We start from the raw sequence: 19,754 nt of genomic DNA, 5'->3' as shown, positions 1-19,754 counted from the left end.
GAAAGCCTGAACATGCTGAAAGTATTACAAAACAGCGTGATGACTTACTGACATACATCATGAAATGATCATGGTAAGTTTAGTTAACATCCATCATCTCATACAGATACAAAACACAGAAAAACATTTCTTCCTTGTGATAAGAACTCAGGATTTACTCTCTTAACAGCTTTCATATATAACATACAGCAGTATTAATTATATTTATCCTGTCATACATGACATCCCTAGTGCTTATTTATCTTATACTGGAAGTTGGTACCTTTTGACCACCTTCATCCAATTCTCACTCCCTGCAAACTCGACCTCTGGTGACCACAGATCTTATCTCTTTTTCTATGAATTTGCTTGTTTGTGGTTTTTTGAACTATAAGTGACCTATAGTACTATGATAGGTCCTGGTGCACAGCAGAGTGATTTGGTGTTTCTGTACATTACAAAATGATCACCACAAGTCTAGTTACCACCCATCATCATAAAAGATATATTATTATTATTGATTATATTTCCCACTCTGTACATTTCATCCCTGTGATTCATTTATTTTGTAACTGGAAGTTTGTACCTCGTGATCTCCCTTATCTGTTTCACTCATTCCCCTGCACCCCTCCCTCTGACCACCATTTGCTCTCTGCTTCAATAACTGTTTCTGTTTTGCTATGTTTGTTCATTTGTTGTCTTTTAGATTCCACATATATGTGAAATCATACAGTGTTTTCTTTGTCTCATTTCACTTAGCATAATTCCCTTGAGGTCCATCATGCTGTCACAAACAACAAGATTTCATTCCTTTTTATGGCTGAGTAATATTCTAGCATATATATGTATACACATACAACATCATTAGCTATTCATCTATCATGGGTACTGAGGTTGCTTTCATATCTTGGCTTCTGTGAGTAATGCTGCAGTAAACATAGGGATGAATATATCATTCCAAATTAGTGTCTTTGTTTCCTTTGGGAAAATACCCAGACATGTAACTGCTGCATTATATGGTAGTTCTAGTTTTTTGAAGAACCTCCGTGCTGTTTTCCAGTTGCTACACCAATTTACGTTTCCATCAATATTGCACAAGGGTTCCCCATTCTCCCCATCCCAATCCAACAATTTTTATTTGTTGTCGTTTTAATAATAGCCATTTTTCACAGGTGTGAGATAGTGTCTCACTCTGGTTTTGATTTGCATTTTCCTGATGATTAGTGATGCTGAGCATCTTTTCATTTGTTTGTTGGCCATCTGTATGTCTTCTTTGGAAAAATGCCTATTCAGGTTCTCTGCCCATTTTTAAAATCAGTTTTATTGCCTATTTGAGGTTTTTTATGTTTCTATATAACTTTGAGATTATTTGTTCAGTGAAAAATGCCACTGGAATTCTAATAGGTACTGAAATCAATCTATAGATGACTTTGAGTAGTATGGTTATTTTAACAATATTAATTCTTCAAACTCATTCACATGGTATAGTTGTTTGTGTCATTTTCAGTTTATTTCATCAACATCTTACAGTATTCTGAATACAAGTTTTTTACCTCCTTCATTTGATTTACTCCTAGGCACTTTATTCTCTTTGATGCAATTGTAAATGGAATTGTTTTCTTAACTTCTCTTTCTGATGGTTTGTTGTAAAAAAACATAAGATTTCTCTATATTAATTTTGTATCCTACAACTTTATTGAATTCATTTATTACTTCTAATAGTTATTTGGTGGTGTCTTTAGGGTTTTCTATACATAGTATCATGTCATCTTCAAAAAGTAACAGTTCTTCTTCCTTGCCAGTTTGGATCATTTTATATCTTTTTCTTGTCTGATTGTGTGCCTAGGACTTCCAAGGCTATGTTATATAAAGAGCGCAAAAGTGGGCCACCCTTGTCTTGTTCCTGATCTTAGAGGAAATGCCTTCTTTCAGCTTTTCACTCTTGAATATGACGTTGGCTGTAGGCTTGTCATATAGCCTTTATTATGTTGAGTGATGTACCTTCTCTAGTCCCTTTGTTGAGTTTTACATCATAAATGGATGTTGAATTATGTCAAAAGTTTTTTCTGTATTTATTGAGAGGACTGTATGATTTTTATTCTTCAGTTTATTAACGTGGTATATCACAACGTATAATTTGCATAAACTGAACCATCCTTGCGTCCTTGGGATAAAATGCCACTTGATCATGGAGTATAATCCTTTTCAATGTACTGGTTAATTTGGTTGCTAATATTTTGTTGGGAATTTTTGCATCTATGTTCATCAGTGATACTGGCCTGTATTTTTCTATTTTGTGTGTGATATCTTTGTCTGGTTTTGACATCAGGGTGACGCTGGCCTCAAAGAATGAGTTTGGAAGTTTTCTTTCCTATTCAAATTTTTGGAATAGTTTGAGGACAGATGTAAACTCTTCTTTAAATATTTGGTAGAATTCACCCATGAGACCATTTGGTCCTCAACTTCTGTTTCTTGGGAGTTGTTTTCTTGCTGATTTAATTTCATTACTGGTAATAGGTCTATTCATATTTTTTATTTCTTCTTGATTCAATCTTGGAAGACTCTATTTCTAAAAATTCACCCATTTCTTCTAGTAATCTGTCCATAGTAATCTCCTATAATTCTTTGTATTTCTCTAGTGTCAATTTTAAGTTCTACTTTTTCCTTTCTGATTTTATTTTATCTACTAGGCCCTCTCTTTTTCTTGACGAGTCTAGCTATGGACTTTTAAATTTTGTTTATCTTCTCAAAGAACCACCTTTTACTTCCACTGATCCTTTCTAATGTTCTTTAACTTTTTCTATTTCATTTATTTTTTCTCTGATCTTCTTTATTCATTCCTCCTACTAACTGGGTTTGCAAGTTATTTATCCTAGTTCCTTTATTTGAAATTTTTTTCTTATTTCCTGTGGTAGGCTTATATTGCTATAAACTTCCCTCAGAACTGCTTTTGCTGTATGCCATAGATTCTGGATTGCTGTGTTTCCATTTTCACTTGACTCCACATAATTATTTTTTTCTTTTCTTTTGCTGCACTGCATGGCTTGTGGGATCTTACTTCCTCAACCAGGGATCAAACCTGGGCCCTAGGCGGGAAGAGTACAGAGTCCAAAACACTGGACTGCCAGGGAGTTCCCTGACTCTAAGTATTTTTTGGTTTCCTCTTTGAGTTCTTCAGTAACCCACTGGCTTTTGGGTAGCATACTGTTTAGTCTCTATGAGTTTGTGTTTGCAGTTTTTTTCCCCTTTGTAGTTGATTTCTCACAGTATTGCAGTCTCATAGCATTGTAGTTAGAAAAGATGGTTGATAGTCTTTTGATCTTGTTTTGTGGTCCACTGTGTGATTTATCCTGGAGAATGTTCCATGTGTACCTGAAAAGAATATGTATTCTGCTGCTTTTGGATGGAATGTTCTGTAAATATCCAATAGGGTTTGAAATAAAGAGGTGTGAATTTCCAATTTTGTTCTTTTTCAATGTTTATTTTTTTTGCTCTCTGGAATCCCTTGAGATCCCATATGAAGTTTAGGACAGATCTTTTTCCATTTCTTCAAAAAACTTTATTGGGATTTTGATAAGGATTGCATTGACTCTATAGATCACACTGAGTGCTACGACATCTTAACAGTTAATTATTCTAATCCATGAATATAGGATGTCTTCCCATGTATTTATGCCTTTAATTTCTTTCAGCAATATCTTATAGCTTTCATCATAAGCCTTTCACCTCCTAGGTTAAGGTAATTCCTAAGTATTTTATTTTTGGTACTATTATAAATGGCACTGTTTTCTTAATTTTCTTTTCCAGCTACTAGCATACAGAATAATACAACTGATTTTTGTTTTGTATCTTGCTACTTTGCTAAATTCATTTACTAGTTCTAATAGTTGGGTTGTGAAATCTTTAGGGTTTTATACATGTAAGATCACATTACTGGCAAACAGATAATTTAACTTCTTCATCCACAATTTGAAAATCTATCCTGGATAATGTACCTTGTGCACTTAAGAATGTATATTCTGTTGTTGTTGCATTGAATATTCTATATATGTCTCTTGGATCTAGTTGATTGTTGTGTTGTTCAAGTCATCTTTGATCCTTACTAATTTGTCTGATTGTTATATATTCACTTTTGGAAATGAGTTATATTAAAGTCTTCAACTACTGTTGTAGAATCTACTTTCCTTCATATATTTTAACCATGTGTCATTAGGTGCATAGATGTACGTAACTGTTACATCTTATTGTGTTAAAATATAATGTCCTTCTTTGACTCTTATAATCTTTTCTGATTTAAAGTTTATCTTATATTAGTACAGCAACCTCCATCCTTTAAGTTACTATTTCCATGGCATATCTTTTTTCCTTTCTTTCACTTTCAAAACCTATTTGTATCTTTGGATCTAAAGTGAATCTCTTATATACAGGACACACTAGGGTCATTTTCTCCCATTCTGCCAAGATCTATTTTTGATTGGAGAATTTAATTTATTTACATTTAAAGTAATTAATATGGGAAGGAAATCTTTAAAAAAGAGGAGATATATGTATACATATAATATACATAATATACAATATGTATACATTGTATACATATATGTATACAATGTTGTGTTAGTTTCTGTACAGCAAAAACTAACACAACATTGTAAAGCAACTATATGCCAACAAAAATTAATTTAAAAAAAGTAATTACTGATGAGCAGGAGCTTAATTCTTCCATTTTGCCTCTTTTGTCTGTAGGTCTTATAGTTTTTTAACTTTGATTTCCTACATTATCTTCTTCTGTGCTTATGTGTCTTATTTCAAGTTCCTTTTCATTTGCTTTTGAGTATAATTTACAGCTACTTTCTTTGTGATTATCATGGTAAATGCACTTAATATACTAATGTGATAACACTAATTTGAATTTATATGAGCTTAACTTTAATATTATACAAAAACTTTACTTCTTTACAGTTTTGTCTGCACCCCCATTCAGTTACTAATGTCACAAAAGTACATCTTTCTGCACTATATGTTACAAAATAAAGCCTAACATATTTTTAAATGCACAAGTTTCCTAAATCATGTGAAAACAAAAAATGAAGTTACAAACCAAAGTTACAAAAATATTAGCTCTCAAAATTGCCCATGTATTTATCTTTAATGGAGATATTTATTTTTTCATTATAGCTTCAAGTTACTATCTATTGTAACTATCTACAGTAACAGTTTGTTACTATCTATCAACCTGAAGGACATGCTTTAGCATTTCTTGCCAGGCAGGTCTAGTGATAACAAACCCAATGAGCTTTCGTTTAAGTAGGACGGTCACTCCTTTGTTTTGCTGGATATAGGATTCTTGATATACAGGTATCTTCTTCCAGCACTTTAAATATATAAACTCACTTCCTTCTGGAGCTCAATATTTCTGATGAGAAATCTGTTGAAAGTCTTATTCAGGATCCCTTGTATGTGACAAGCCATTTCTTGCTGCTTTAAACATTCACCCCTTGTCTTTCTATAGTTTGATTATAATATGCCTTGGCATGGGCCTCTTGAGTTTATTCCACCTTAGAGTGTGTGGAGCTTCTTGGGTGGTTATATTCACATTTTTCATGAAATATGTTAAGTTTTTATCTTTATTTCCTCAAATAATCTCTTTGCACCTTCTCTCTTTCCTTTTCTTCTGGGACATCCACAATGTGTATGCTGCCCCAACTAATGGTTTCCAACAGGTCCCTTAGGCTCTGTTTGCTTCATTTTTTTTTTCCTTCTGTTCCTCAGGCTTGACCCTTTCAACTGTACTATTTTCAAGTTCATTAATTCTTCTGCCTGCTCAACTCTGCTTCTGAATAACTCTAGAAATTTTTTCATTGAATATTATATTTTCCAAGTGCATAATTTCTTTTTGCTTCTTGTTCATGTTTTCTGTCTCTTTACTGATACTTCCATTTTGCTTATTATCATTTTCTTGACTTTGTTCCACCTTACTTTAGTTCTTTGCATGTCTTTAAGATGGTTGTTTTAAAGTCTTGTTTAGTAAATCTGTCAATCTGGTCTTTTTCAGGGAAGTTTTCTGTTCATTCCTTTCAATGGTCCATACTTCCCTGTTTTTTTTTGATACCTTGTGATCTTGTTGCTATTTTGAAAACTGGACATTTAAGCTTTTTAAGATGATAACTCTGGAAATTAGATTTTCCTACTTCCCCAGGGTTTGACAGGCTTTTTTGTTTGGTTTTATTGCTGTAGGGTATCTCTGTACTGAGTTCATCCTGAGATGTAAACTTAGCCTTTTCAGGTCTTTTCAGAACCTGTGTATTTCCCTGGGCATGCACAGTGACCACCTATATTCCTCAGTACATGTGGTTGCTTCTCTTTGTTATTTTTAAAATATTTTATTTATTTGGCCATACCAAGTCTTAGTGGTGGCATGTGGGATCTACTTCCATGACCAGAGATCAAACCCAGGCCCTCTGCAGTGGAAGTACAGTGTCTAAGCCACTGGACCACCAGGGAAGTCCCTGTGGTTGTTTCTGATTGTCTTAGTCCTTGATGTCAGGGATGTAAAATGGTACAGTGCTGTGGAAAATGCTATCATGGCTAAAATTAGTATCTAAAATTAAATACAGAATTAATTACCACTTGACCAATCTTTCCCTCTCCTAATGCCCACCACCCCCCCCCAAAATTTATTTAAATACAGAATTAATTACCATGTGACCAATCCTTCCCTCTCCTAAACCTTCCTCACCACCCAGCAACCACAAGTCTGTTCTCTATCTCTGAGTCTGTTTCTGTCTCATAGTTATGTTCATTTGTATCATAGCTTACATTCCACATATAACTGATATCCTATGTACATAAACTGATGAATGCAAACCATTTAAAAATATACAGTTCATTGATATCAAGTACACTTACACTGTTGTACAGCCATCACCACTATGTCCTGAACTTTCCCTCCATCTCATGTTGAAACTCTGTTCACATTAACAGTGACTCTCCATTTTTCCTTCTTCACATTCCCTGGTAATCACTATTCTGCTTTCTTCTCTATAAATTAGACTCAGTGTAATCAGAGTATTTGTCCCATTGTGTCTGGCTTATTTTACTTCATAATGCTTTCATGACTCATTTATGTGCTAGCATGTATCAGAATTTCCTTCTTTTTAAAGACTGAATAAATATCCCATTGTATGTATATACTTCATTTTGTTTATGTATTCATCTGTCAGTAGAAATTTGGGTTATTTATACCTTCTGCTATTGAGAATTATGCTGTTATGAACATGAGTGTACAATTTATTTAATCTGACTTCCATAAAACCATTTCTTTATAATAGGAAGAAGTTTATTTAGGTGTTTTTTTTTAAACGCTTAAAACAACAAAAATTTATTCTTTAATTCTGGTGAACAGAAGTCTAAAATCAAAGTATTGTTGGACTTCCCTGATGGTATAGTGAATAAGAACCCACCCGCCAGTGCAGGGGACATGGGTTTGACCCATGGTCCAGGAAGATTTCACATGCCACAGAGCAACTAAAGCCTGTTCACAACAACTACTGAGCTCACCCTAGGGCCCATGAGCCATAACTACTGAGTCAGTGTGCCACAGCTAATGAAGCCTGCATGATCTAGAGCCCACACTCGGCAACTGCTGAGCCCGCCTGCCACAATTACTGAAGTCCATGCGCCCAGAGCCTGTGCTGCACAAGAGAAACCACTGCAGAGAAGCCTGCTCACGACAACTAGAGAAAGCCCACGCCCAGCAACAAAGACCCAGAGCAACCACAAATAAATATATAATAAAATCAAGGTGTTGGAAAAGCTGCATTTCTTCTGGAAGCTTCAAGAAAGAATCCATTTCCTTGCCTTTTCTAGTTTCTAGAGGTCAAATGCATTCCTTAGCTTATGTCTTCTTCCTTCATCTTCAAAGCAAACCATTCCACCATCTGGTTCTGTGGTCACAACTCCTTTCATCAACATACTGCTTCCCTTTTATAAGGACTCTTGTGATTACAATGGGCCCACCCAGAGAACCCAGGATAATCTCCCCATCTCAAGATCTCTAATCAAATGTGCAAGTTCCTTTTTGCCATGTAAGGTAACATATTCACAGGTTCTGGGTATTAGGACATGGACATCTTTGGGAGGCCATTATTCTATCATAGAACGTGAGCACCTGCTTTGTTTCCAACACGAACCTAGACTCTAGGATATCAGAGCTGAATGAACATGGTCCCTTCCCCTTGAATAGCTGAATTTCAGGCTCCAGGAAAGATTTACTTCTTTTAAAATGTAAAGTTTCTTTGAGTTGATTATATCTTATTTTTCTTATAATTAGAAAGCAAATAATTAGAGCTATAAATAATATAAACTATGTTTTCTGCATGTAGATTCAGCTTATTTTTATGAACTAATGCAAAATACAGCAACAGGATAAGAGACATAAAATAGTAATTTACCTCTTATTTGCCTGTCAACAACTCTCATTTCCTTTCTTATCTTCAATGACCATTCATTGACCTGGGAAAAATTTTAGAAAAGGAATTATAAGAGAAGCCAATTTTACATTTAATCCTGACACAATCTAGAAACAAAATAAGCTTATTTTGAAAGAAACTGCCTTGGGGCCAAATTCTATTTTTTTTTAGTCTTTTTATTCATAGTACATAGAAATCTCAGACTATTCAAAGATTCCTATTCTGAAGGCAGTATGAAGCACTTTGTACAAAATCTCTGAGAGAGTTCAACACCCTGCAGGTATATACAATTTTTCAAGAGGTACATGGGGATAGAAAGGTTTTATGGGCAACAGATTTTTTTATTTCTATACATAATTATTTTAAAAACTGCTGTACCTGTGTCATAAAAGTTCACCTTTTCTTTCTTCCCTTTAACAATTACACCACTTCATTTTACAGAAGAAATATTTCTCCAGCCTCCAAGTCTTTTACTATGATAGATTTCCCTGAGAGGCAAAAACCTCTGAAGCACTTAACATAGAGCCAACTAGAAATACTGGTGTAGGTGTTGAGAAAGTAGTGAATGACTCATGATTGCCACATTTTTACGCATTTTTCCCTAGTCCTTCAATTTCAAAAATGAAGGAAAATCATTTATCAGTTGATAAATCATTAAAACTAAACTTTACATTAAATCAATATGTGCTTTCTGGCATATGATCCAGAAGTTCAAAGAACTATGTGATGCTGATGTACAAAATCCTTTCCACTACCATCTACTTATTAATATTAACAATGTTTCCCAACGTTCATGTCTAATAAAACATAAAATAGGACTTTCTTCTAGTTGAGGCACCTCACAATGAAGATCTCTTGTCTACACCAGTGTCATGTCATCCAAGGGCCCCTGGCACCTGGCACAGATCTTCAGACACAAGAAGATGGCCATAGTCACGGCACACTGCAAAGAGGGCAACAGTCTCTGTAGGTGAATGGGTTACCCCCAGAGTTGATCCACCCATGCACAGCTATAATACAAGCTCCCAGCAACGGTTCTACTTCTTGGGAAGGAGCAATTAGCTGGCATGGACCTCAGTGTCCATGTGAAGGGTGGTGGTCACATACCCCAGATTTTTGCAATCTACCAGTTCACCTTCAAAGCCCTGGTGATCTTACCGTCAGAAATATGTAGATAGGTTTCCAAAAAAAAAAAGATCAAAGACATCCTCAACCAAGATGAGGACACTGAACACTGCTAATAGCTGCAAATTCAAAAGTCTGGAGACCCTGGTGCCCACGATTACTACCAGAAATTCTACCAATCATGACGATCAGGGTTAACCTTTATAATAAACAATGGTTGTGGGATTTAAGGTCAAAAATAAAAATAAAACAGGAATGGAATTGATGCTGAACCCTTTAGCACTTATCCATGGATACATGAACTAAACGGCACTAAAAAATTCATACCCTTAGGATGAATTGTCAATAAATTTTATTTATAATGACTTTAAAACCACTATTTAACAAAATCTATAAAATATTTATTATACAACAACTCTAATTCCCAAATGAAATATTAAAGAACTTAAAACTGCATAGTTATACAATTTAAAAAGTTAATGTTAGGTTTATATGTTTTTTAAAGTGAAAATCACATAGCACACACTTAGCCATTTTAAAATGTATAATTCAGTGGCATTTAGTGCCTTCACTTTATTTGAAAACCAACTCCCTCTAGTCTCAGAACTTTTTCAGTGTGTCAGAAGAACACACTATACCCTATAAATAATCTTCCCCTATGACCACCCTCCTTCCCATTCTCTGGTGACTACTAATTTGCTATTCTAATCTTTTGATATGCTTATTTGGGATATTTAATATAAAATAAATCATAGAATATGCAGTCTTTCATGTCTGGCTTCTTTCATTTAGTATAGTGGTTTTGAGGTTCCTCCATGGTGTAGCACGTATCAATACGTCAGTCCTTTTTATGGCTGAATAATATTGCATGGTATGTACATACAACACCACTTATTTAGCCATTCATCTACTGATGAACATTTGGGTTGGTTTCATTTTCTGGTGAATAGTGCTGCTATGAACAAACACAAGTATTTGTTTGAGTAACTATTTTCAATTCTTTTGGGTATACACATAGGAGTGGAATTGCTGGGTCACGTGATAATTTTGGTCACCTGAGGCAAACAGCCGACTCACTGGAAAAGTCCCTGATGCTGGGGAAGACCAAGGACAGAAGGAGAAGAGGGCATCCAAGAACGAGATGGTTGGATGGCATCACCCATGCAATGGACATGAACTTGGACAAACTTCTGGAGATGGTGAGGAACAGGGAGGCCTGGCATGCTGCAGTCCATGGGGTCGCAAAAGAGTCGGACATGACTGGGTGACTGAACAAAAAACGTTAATTCTATTTTATATTTTTGAGAAACTCCAAAACTCTTTTTCAAAGGGGCTTCACCATTTTACATTCCCACAAGCAATGTACAAAGGTTCCTACTTCTCCATGTCCTTGTCAACACTTGTTATTTTTCAACTGTTTAATTACAGCAAATCGGCTGAAACTATTGAAAGAGTATCTCACTGTGAATTTGATTTGCATTTCCTTAATAACCAATGAAGCTGAATACCTTTTCATGTGCTTGTTGGCCATTTGTTTCAATGTATCTCCCATGGAGAAATGTCTGTTAATGTCTTCTATCCATTTTTAAGTTCAGTTGCCTTTTTATTGTTGAGTGTATGAATTTTTTATATATTCTGATAGTAGATCCTCACTGGACATATAATTTGCAAATATTTTCTCCCATTCCACAGGTCATCTTTTCCACTTTCTTGATAATGTCCTTTGGTGCACAAAGGCACTAATTCTGAGAAATTCCAATTTGTCTTTCTTCTGTTGCTTGTGCTTCTGGTGTTATAACAAAAGAATCCACTGTCAGATATGAGGTCATGAAGACTCACCCTTACATTTTTTTCTAAGAGTTTTATAGTTTTAGGTCAAAGACTTTAATTTAGGTCTTTGATCCATTTTGAGTTAATCTCTGTGTATGGAGTGAGATAAGAGCTCAGCTTCATTTCTTTACATGTGGATACCCACTTGTCACAGACCTTTTATTGAAGAGACAATCTTTCACTGAATGATCCTGGCACTCTTACAGAAAATCAACTGGCCACAGGTGTATGGTTTTACTTCTGGAGTCTCAATCCTATTCTACTGATTGATCTATATATCTAACCTTATGCTAATTGCACACTATTTTAATTACAGTAGCTTTATAGTAAGTTTTGTAGTTATGAACTATGAGTCCTTCAAATTTGTTTTTCTTTTGCAGTATGGCTTTGGCTATTTGGAATTTGTTGTATTCCATATGAATTTGAAGCTCAACTTCTCCATTTCTCCAAGAAAGACATTTGGAATTTTGATAGGCACTGCACTGAATCTGCAGATCACTTTTGGAAGTACTGACACTTTCACAACATTAAGTCTTGCAATCTATAAACTTGGGATTTCTTCTTGCAACTTTTTTGCAATTTTCAGTGTATAAATGTTTTGCTTCTTTGGTTACATTTATTCCTCGTATTTTATCCTTTTGGATACTACTGTAAATGAAATTTCAAAATTTCCTTTTTTAGATTTTTCACTGTGAGTGTAAAAAACACAACTGATTTTTTAAAATACCTTGAAACCTGCAACTCTGTTGAATCACCTACAACTAATTTTCTGGTGCATCAGGAATCTTTAGAGTGCTCTATTTGTGGAATCATGTTATCAACAAATTAACAGGTTTACTTCTTATAAGTGTGGATGCCTTTTATTTTTTTCTCTTGCCCAACTGCACTGGCTAGGGCTTCTAATGCAATGTTGATTAGTAGTAGCAAAGCTGGTATCTCTGTCTTGCTCCTGATCTTATGGGAAAAGTTTTCAATCTTTCACAATTTATAACGTATAACTAAGTATCATGTTAGCTGCAAATTTTTATAAATGACCTTTATCATGTTAGGAAAGTTTCCTTCTATTCCTAGTTTTCTGAGTATTTTTATCATAAAAAGTATGTACATACTTTTGTTCTAAGTATAATAAATTATTTTAAGCATAGAAGTATTACTTTAGGAGAAATCTATGGGAGAAAGTACAATGTAAAAAAAAAAAAAGAAATTCCCCTTTCAAGGAGAAAGAAAATAAAAATGTCTGAAATAAAAATGTCTGATTATAAATGAACATTCCTGCTAAGTCACTTCAGTCGTGTCCGACTGTGTGACCCCAGGGACGGCAGCCCACTGGGGTTACTCCCGTCCCTGGGATTCTCCAGGCAAGAACACTGGAGTGGGTTGCCATTTCCTTCTCCAAATAAATGAACATTGACAGGTATCAAATCACTGTGATACACTTTTAAAAGAGTAATTCAACATTTCCATATAAACACAACATTTACAATATACCAAAACCTCTCTTGATATAATTTGACAGATGGAACAGAGAGCAAATAAGTAAGGATATAGCTGACCTAATCAGAACTATCAATCAACTTGATCTAGTTAACATTTACAGAATATTCTAACAACAGAATGCATACACTTCTCAAGCTTTCAGGCAAACACTTCTCAAGACAGACCTCTTTCTGGGCCATAATGCACATACTCCAACAATTTAAAAAAACAGAAATCATACAAACTGTGTTATGAGACCATGATGGAATGAAGCTAGAAATCAGTACCAGAAAAATCCCCAAATATTTGGAGATTAAACACCATAAATATAAATAACAGATGGGTCAAGGAAAAAGTCTCAATAGAAATCTAAAATCATTTTGAATTAAATGAAAGTGAAAATAAATACTACTTATGAAAATGTACAGGATGCAGCAAAAGCATTAGGAAATTAATTTATGGCATTAAATGCATGTATTAGAAAACAAGAGATCTAACCATCAATAACCTAAGATTCCACCTTAGGAAACGAAAGAAAGAATAGAAGTTTAAGCATCAAGCAAGCAGAAGAAAAGAAATTAAAAAATTAAGAGAAGCAATGAAATTGAAGAGAGGAGAGTAACACAAAATCAATGAAGCCAAAAATTTGGGCTCTTTAAACAGATCAGTAAAATAAATAAGCCTTTAGCCAAACTAACAAAGAAAAAAAAAGAGAAGACAAGTTTACCAATATCAGAAGTACAAAAGGGGTCATCAGCTAATGAGTCCATGGAGAATAAAAAATGAAAGAATATTATGAACAATTCTATGCTCACAAGTTTAGTAAATTAGATGAAAGGGACCAACTACTTGAAAGCCTACTAAAATCCATATGAGAAGTAGATTATCTGAATAGGCCTATCATTATTAAAACAATTGAATCAGTAGTTAATAACTTGCCAACAAAGAAAGTAACAGGCCCAGACAGTTTCACTGCTGAATTCTACCAGACTTATGGAAGAAATACCAGTTCTCTACAAAATCTTCAAGAAAATATGAGGGAATACTTCTTAACTCATTCTACGAGGCTAGCATAATCCTAGTATCAGAACGAGATAAAGACATTACAAGAAGGGAAAACTACAGACCAGTATATATCATGAATGCAAAAATACTCAACAAAATGTTAGCAAATTGAATGCAAAATTATATAAAAAGAATTATAAACCATAACCAAGTGTGATTTATTCTAGGTAGGCAAGGCTGGTTCAACATTCAAAAATTGGCCACCATAATCCACTACACATCAATAGATAAGAAAAATCATATGCACTGACATGAAAAAACCATTTGACAATATTCTATATACACAATAAAAACTCTCCGTGAATGATCTCTGTTTGTTTCCAAGGCAAACCATTCAATACCACAGCAACCCAAGTCTATGCCCCGACGAGTAATGCTGAAGAAGTTGAAGTTCAATGGTTCTATGAGGACCTACAAGAACTTCTAGAACTAACACCCAAAAAAGATGTCCTTTTCATTATAGGGGACTGGAATGCAAAAGTAAGAAGTCAAGAGCTACCTGGAATAACAGGCAAATTTGGCCTTGGAGTACAGAATGAAGCAGGGCAAGGACTAATAGAGTTTTGCCAAGAGAACGCACCACTCATAGCAAACACCCTCTTCCAATAACACAGGAGAAGACTCTACACATGGACATCACCAGATGGTCAATACCAAAATCAGACTGACTACATTCTTTGCAGCCAAAAATGGAGAAGTTCTATACAGTCAGCAAAAACTATAAAGAGACTGGGAATTGACTGTGGCTCAGATCATGAACTCCTTATTGCCAAATTCAGACTTAAACTGAAGAAAGTAGGGAAATCCACTAGACCATTCAGGTATGACCTAAATCAAATCCCTTACGATTATACATTGGAAATGAAAAACAGATTCAAGGGATTAGATCTGATAGAGTCCCTGAAGAATTATGGACGGATGTTTGTGACACTGTACAGGAGGCAGGACCATCCCCAATAAAAAGAAATGCAAAAAGGCAAAATGGTTGTCTGAGGAGGCTTTACAAATAGCTGTGAATAGAAGAGAAGTGAAAGGCAAAGGAGAAAAGGAAAGATATACCCATTTGAATGCACAGTTCCAAAGAATAGCAAGGAGAGATAAGAAAGCCTTCCTCGTTGATCAATGCAAAGAAATAGAGGAAAACAATAGAAGGGGAAAGATTAGAGATTTCTTCAAGAAAATTAGTGATACCAAGGGAACATTTCATGCAAAGCAGAAGATATTAAGAAGACGTGGCAAGAATACACAGAAGAACTGTACGAAAAAGATCTTCATGACCCAGATAATCATGATGGTGTGATCACTCACCTAAGGCCAGACATCCTGGAATGTGAAGTCAAGTGGGCCTTAGGAAGAATCACTACAAACAAAGCTAGTGGAGGTGATGGAATTCCAGTTAAGCTATTTCAAATCCTAAAAGATGATGCTGTGAAAGTGCTGCACTCAATATGCCAGCAAATTTGGAAAACTCAGCAGTGGCCACAGGATTGGAAAAGGTCAGTTTTCATTCCAATCCCAAAGAAAGGCAATGCCAAAGAATGCTCAAACTACCACACAACTGCACTCATCTCACATGCTAGCAAAGTACTGCTCAAAATTCTCCAACACAGGCTTCAATAGTACGTGAACCGTGAACTTCCAGATGTTCAAGCTGGATTTAGAAAAGGCAGAGGAACCAGATATCAAATTGCCAACATCTGCTGGATCATTGAAAAAATGACAGAGTTCCAGAAAAACATCTACTTCTGCTTTATTGACTATGCCAAAGCCTTTGACTGTGTGGATCACAACAAACTGGAAAATTCTTCAAGAGATGGGAATACCAGACCACCTTACCTGCCTCCTGAGAAATCTGTATGCAGGTCAAGAAGCAACAGTTAGAACTGAACATGAACAACAGACTGGTTCCAAATCGGGAAAGGAGTACATCAAGGCTGTATATTGCCATCCTGCTTATTTAACATATATACAGAGTACATCATGAGAAACGCTGGGCTGGATGAAGCACAAGCTGGAATTAAGACTGCTGGGAGAAATATCAATAACCTCAGATATGCAGATGACACCACCCTTATGGCACGAAGTGAAGAAGAACTAAAGAGTGTCTTGAAGAAAGTGAAAGGAGAGAGTGAAAAGCTGGCTTAAAGTTCAACATTCAGAAAACGAAGATGATGGCATCTGGTCCCATCACTTCATGGCAAATAGATGGGGAAACAAGGGGAACAGTGACAGACTATTTTGGGGGCTCCAAAATCACTGCCAATAGTGACTGCAGCCATGAAATTAAAAGATGCTTGCTCCTTGAAAGAAAAGTTATGACCAACCTAGACAGCACCTTAAAAAGCAGAAACATTACTTTGCTGACAATGGTCCATCTAGTCAAAGTTTTGGTTTTTCCAGTAGTCATGTATGGATGTAAGAGTTGGGCTATAAAGAAACCTAAGCACCGAAGAATTGATGCTTTTGAATTGTGGTGTTGGAGAAGACTCTTGAGAGTCCCTTGGACAGCAAGGAGATTCAACCAGTCCATCCTAAAGGAAATCAGTCCAGAATACTCATTGGAAGGACTGATGCTGAAGCTGAAACTCCAATACTTTGGCCACCTGATGTGAAGAACTGACTCATTTGAAAAGACCCTGATGCTGGAAAAGACTGAAGGCCAGAGGAGAAGGGGATGACAGAGGATGAGATCGTTGGATGGCATCACCAACTCGATGGACAGGAGTTTGAGTAAACTCCAGGAGTTGGTGATTGACAGGGAAGCCTGGCATACTGCAGTCCATGGGATTGCAAAGAGTCTGACACAACTGAGTGACTAAACTGAATTATAAACCTGAATAAAATGAAAATCCCTCAATTTAACTTTTAAAAACTGCAGCTTCCTCCACCCCAAACTATAGGTAACAATATAACCAAGGGCAAGAAATTAGAAGCCTTCCCTGCTAATATCAGGAACAAGGCAAGGATATAATTTCTGTCTAATCCTATTCAATGTGTAATGAAGTCCTAGCTAGCACAATAAGAAAAGGAAATAAAAGGTATACAAATTTGGGACAAAACAATTAAAGTGATATTTTCTGTTGATTCTTTGGGTTGGATATATATATATACATACACATACATATATCCAAAAAAATCACCAGGGACTCCAAGAACTAACAAGCAAATACAGCAGGGTCATAGGGCATAAGGTTAATACACAAAAGTTAACCACTTTCAAATACACAGTAATAAGTGATCAGAAAATTTAAAAACATTTAGCAGAGCACCAAAGAAAACAATAAAACACTTGGGTATAAATTAACAATATGTATAGGATCTACCAGTAGAAAACCACAAAACACTAATGAAAGGAAAAAAAAACATATAAATAAATGGAGAGATATTCCATGTTCATGTATTAGAAGACTGAACATTAAGATATCAGTTCTTTCCAACTTCATTTGTAGATACAATGCAATCTCAATCAAATCACCAAAGTCTATTTTGTAGATATCAACAAACTGATTTAAAAGTTTATATGGAAAGGCAAATGCCCTGATAAAAGTGAAGAGAAACAAAGCTGGAAGATGCCCTATTACCCAATTTCAAGACTTAATATAAAGCTACAGTATTCGAGCTTCCCTGATGGCTCAATAGGTCAAGAATCTACCTGCAATCCAGGAGACACAGGAGATGGAGGTTCAACCCCTGGGTTAGGAAGATGCCCTGGAGAAGGAAATGGCAACCCACTCTAGTATTCTTGCCTGAAAAATCCCATGGACAGAGGAATCTGGTGGGCTACAGCACATTAGGGTGCAAAGAGTCAGACATGACTGAGCAACTTGGCACAATATTTGGGACAGAGTAGTTGTCTAAAGAATAGACACACAGATCAATGGAACAGAATAGAGTGCCTAGAATTAGACCCACACAAATATACTCAACTGATCATGTAACAAATAGATATTTATCACAATGGACAGTAACTAGTTTTGGGATGCCCTACATTCAAATCTTCCCAATAATGCTGATTAAGCACAATGTCCATTTTATTAACACCCAAAAATGATAAATCCTACTTTGTTTATACTTAAAGTATATCTATAATTAGAAGCATTGAAGTATGAATTGGAACAATTCAATAACTATGTAAAAGGTGGCAACTAACGGAACAACAATTTCACACAAGTACCAGAAAATCTTGCTTTCCCCAAATGTTAACAATAGTCAGAAAAGTAGTTAAAGAATATATTTTCTGAATTTGGTCTTCAAGTCTCAGCTTAATTGTTACTTTGGGAGGCCTTCTGTGACCCCTAGGGTAAGTTACACCCGTCTGTAGTATAACTAGACAGAACCCTATCAGTTCAGTTCAGTCCAGTCGCTCAGTCGTGTCCGATTCTTGCAACCCCATGGACTGCAGCACGCCAGGCCTCCCTATCCATCACCAACTCCTGGAGTTTACTCAAACTCATGTCCATTGAGTCTCTTTTGTAATCACTATGTTAATTATATTAAACTAATATAATTATATACAACTAACACAGTGATATTAATGTGCATACACATTATAGACTGTACACTCTAGAAGGTCAAAGACCTTTTCTTATTCACTAAATCCTTGTGCAATGTCTTACACAAAGGAAATGCTCGATAAATATCTGTTGAATTTAACTGCATAAAACATGTGTTGTGAAGAAGAGCCATAAAAATTCAGTCATCAGAAACACTTATCAAAAAACTACAGAAACTTTATACATGTGTCTTTAAATGTCAGAGAAAAAGGTCCATTAAACCCATCAAAATTTTTTCATTAACTTACAAAATGGAAAGGGATTTTGTGAAAGAAAAAGTTATGTAAGAGAAATGGGAATAATCAAGATCATCCAGCCACAGCTCAGATCAGTAGTTATCAATCTCACTGCACAGTTTGCACTAGTTTAAATGGTAATGAGACTATTTCCCCAGAATCTTCTCATTTTATGAACAGCAAAACTAAGGCCAAACACTGAAGATAACAAAATCACTGCAGATGGTGATTGCAACCATGAAATTAAAAGACGCTTACTCCTTGGAAGGAAAGTTATGACCAACCTAGATAGCATATTGAAAAGCAGAGACATTACTTTGTCAACAAAGGTCGGTCTAGTCAAGGCTATGGCTTTTCCAGTGGTCATGTATGGATGTGAGAGTTGGACTGTGAAGAAACTGAGCACCAAAGAATTGATGCTTTTGAACCGTGGTGTTGGAGAAGACTCTTGAGAGTCCCTTGAACTGCAAGGAGATCCAACCAGTCCATCCTAAAGAAGATCAGTCCTGGGTGTTCGTTGGAAGGACTGATGCTGAAGCTGAAACTCCAGTACTTTGGCCACCTCATGCGAAGAGTTGACTCATTGGAAAAGACCCTGATGCTGGGAAGGATTGGGGGCAGGAGGAGAAGGGGACAACAGAGGATGAGATGGCTGGATGGCATCACCGACTCAATGGACTTGAGTTTGGGTGAACTCCGGGAGCTGGTGATGGACAGGGAGGCCTGGCGTGCTGTAATCCATGGGGTCGCAAAGAGTCGGAAACGACTGAGTGACTGAACTGAACTGACCAAAATACTAGAGCAGATACTAGACTGGAGTAGATACTAGAACAGTAAATATTAGTTCCCTAGGGCAACTTACTCAGCTTTACTTGCTGGTAAAACAGAAACTAGGGTGCTTAAATGAAGTAAGAGTATGACATTACTTTGCAAACTGAATAGCATAATATAATGAACATTTTGTGGCTTGTATGTATTCTAAGATGCTTGTTGTAGAACTGAATTTTTGATGTTCAGTTCAG

The 19,754-nt window shown here is 35.8% G+C and overlaps 1 protein-coding gene across 1 annotated transcript in view; it reads right to left on the bottom strand.

Annotated features, from left to right (window-relative positions):
- Positions 1 to 19,754, bottom strand: part of CHMP3 (charged multivesicular body protein 3) — a 40,209-nt gene that overhangs the window by 17,777 nt on the left and 2,678 nt on the right. Inside the window, exon 2 of the mRNA XM_061432628.1 lies at positions 8,430 to 8,490. Within this exon, the coding sequence (XP_061288612.1) occupies positions 8,430 to 8,490 (61 nt within the window). The remainder of the gene's footprint in view (positions 1 to 8,429; positions 8,491 to 19,754) is intronic.

Source organism: Bos javanicus, chromosome 11 (assembly GCF_032452875.1).
Source record: "Bos javanicus breed banteng chromosome 11, ARS-OSU_banteng_1.0, whole genome shotgun sequence".
Lineage (NCBI taxonomy): Eukaryota > Metazoa > Chordata > Mammalia > Artiodactyla > Bovidae > Bos > Bos javanicus.
Note: the sequence above shows the minus strand (reverse complement) of the source record. Positions and strands in the feature narration are given on the sequence as shown.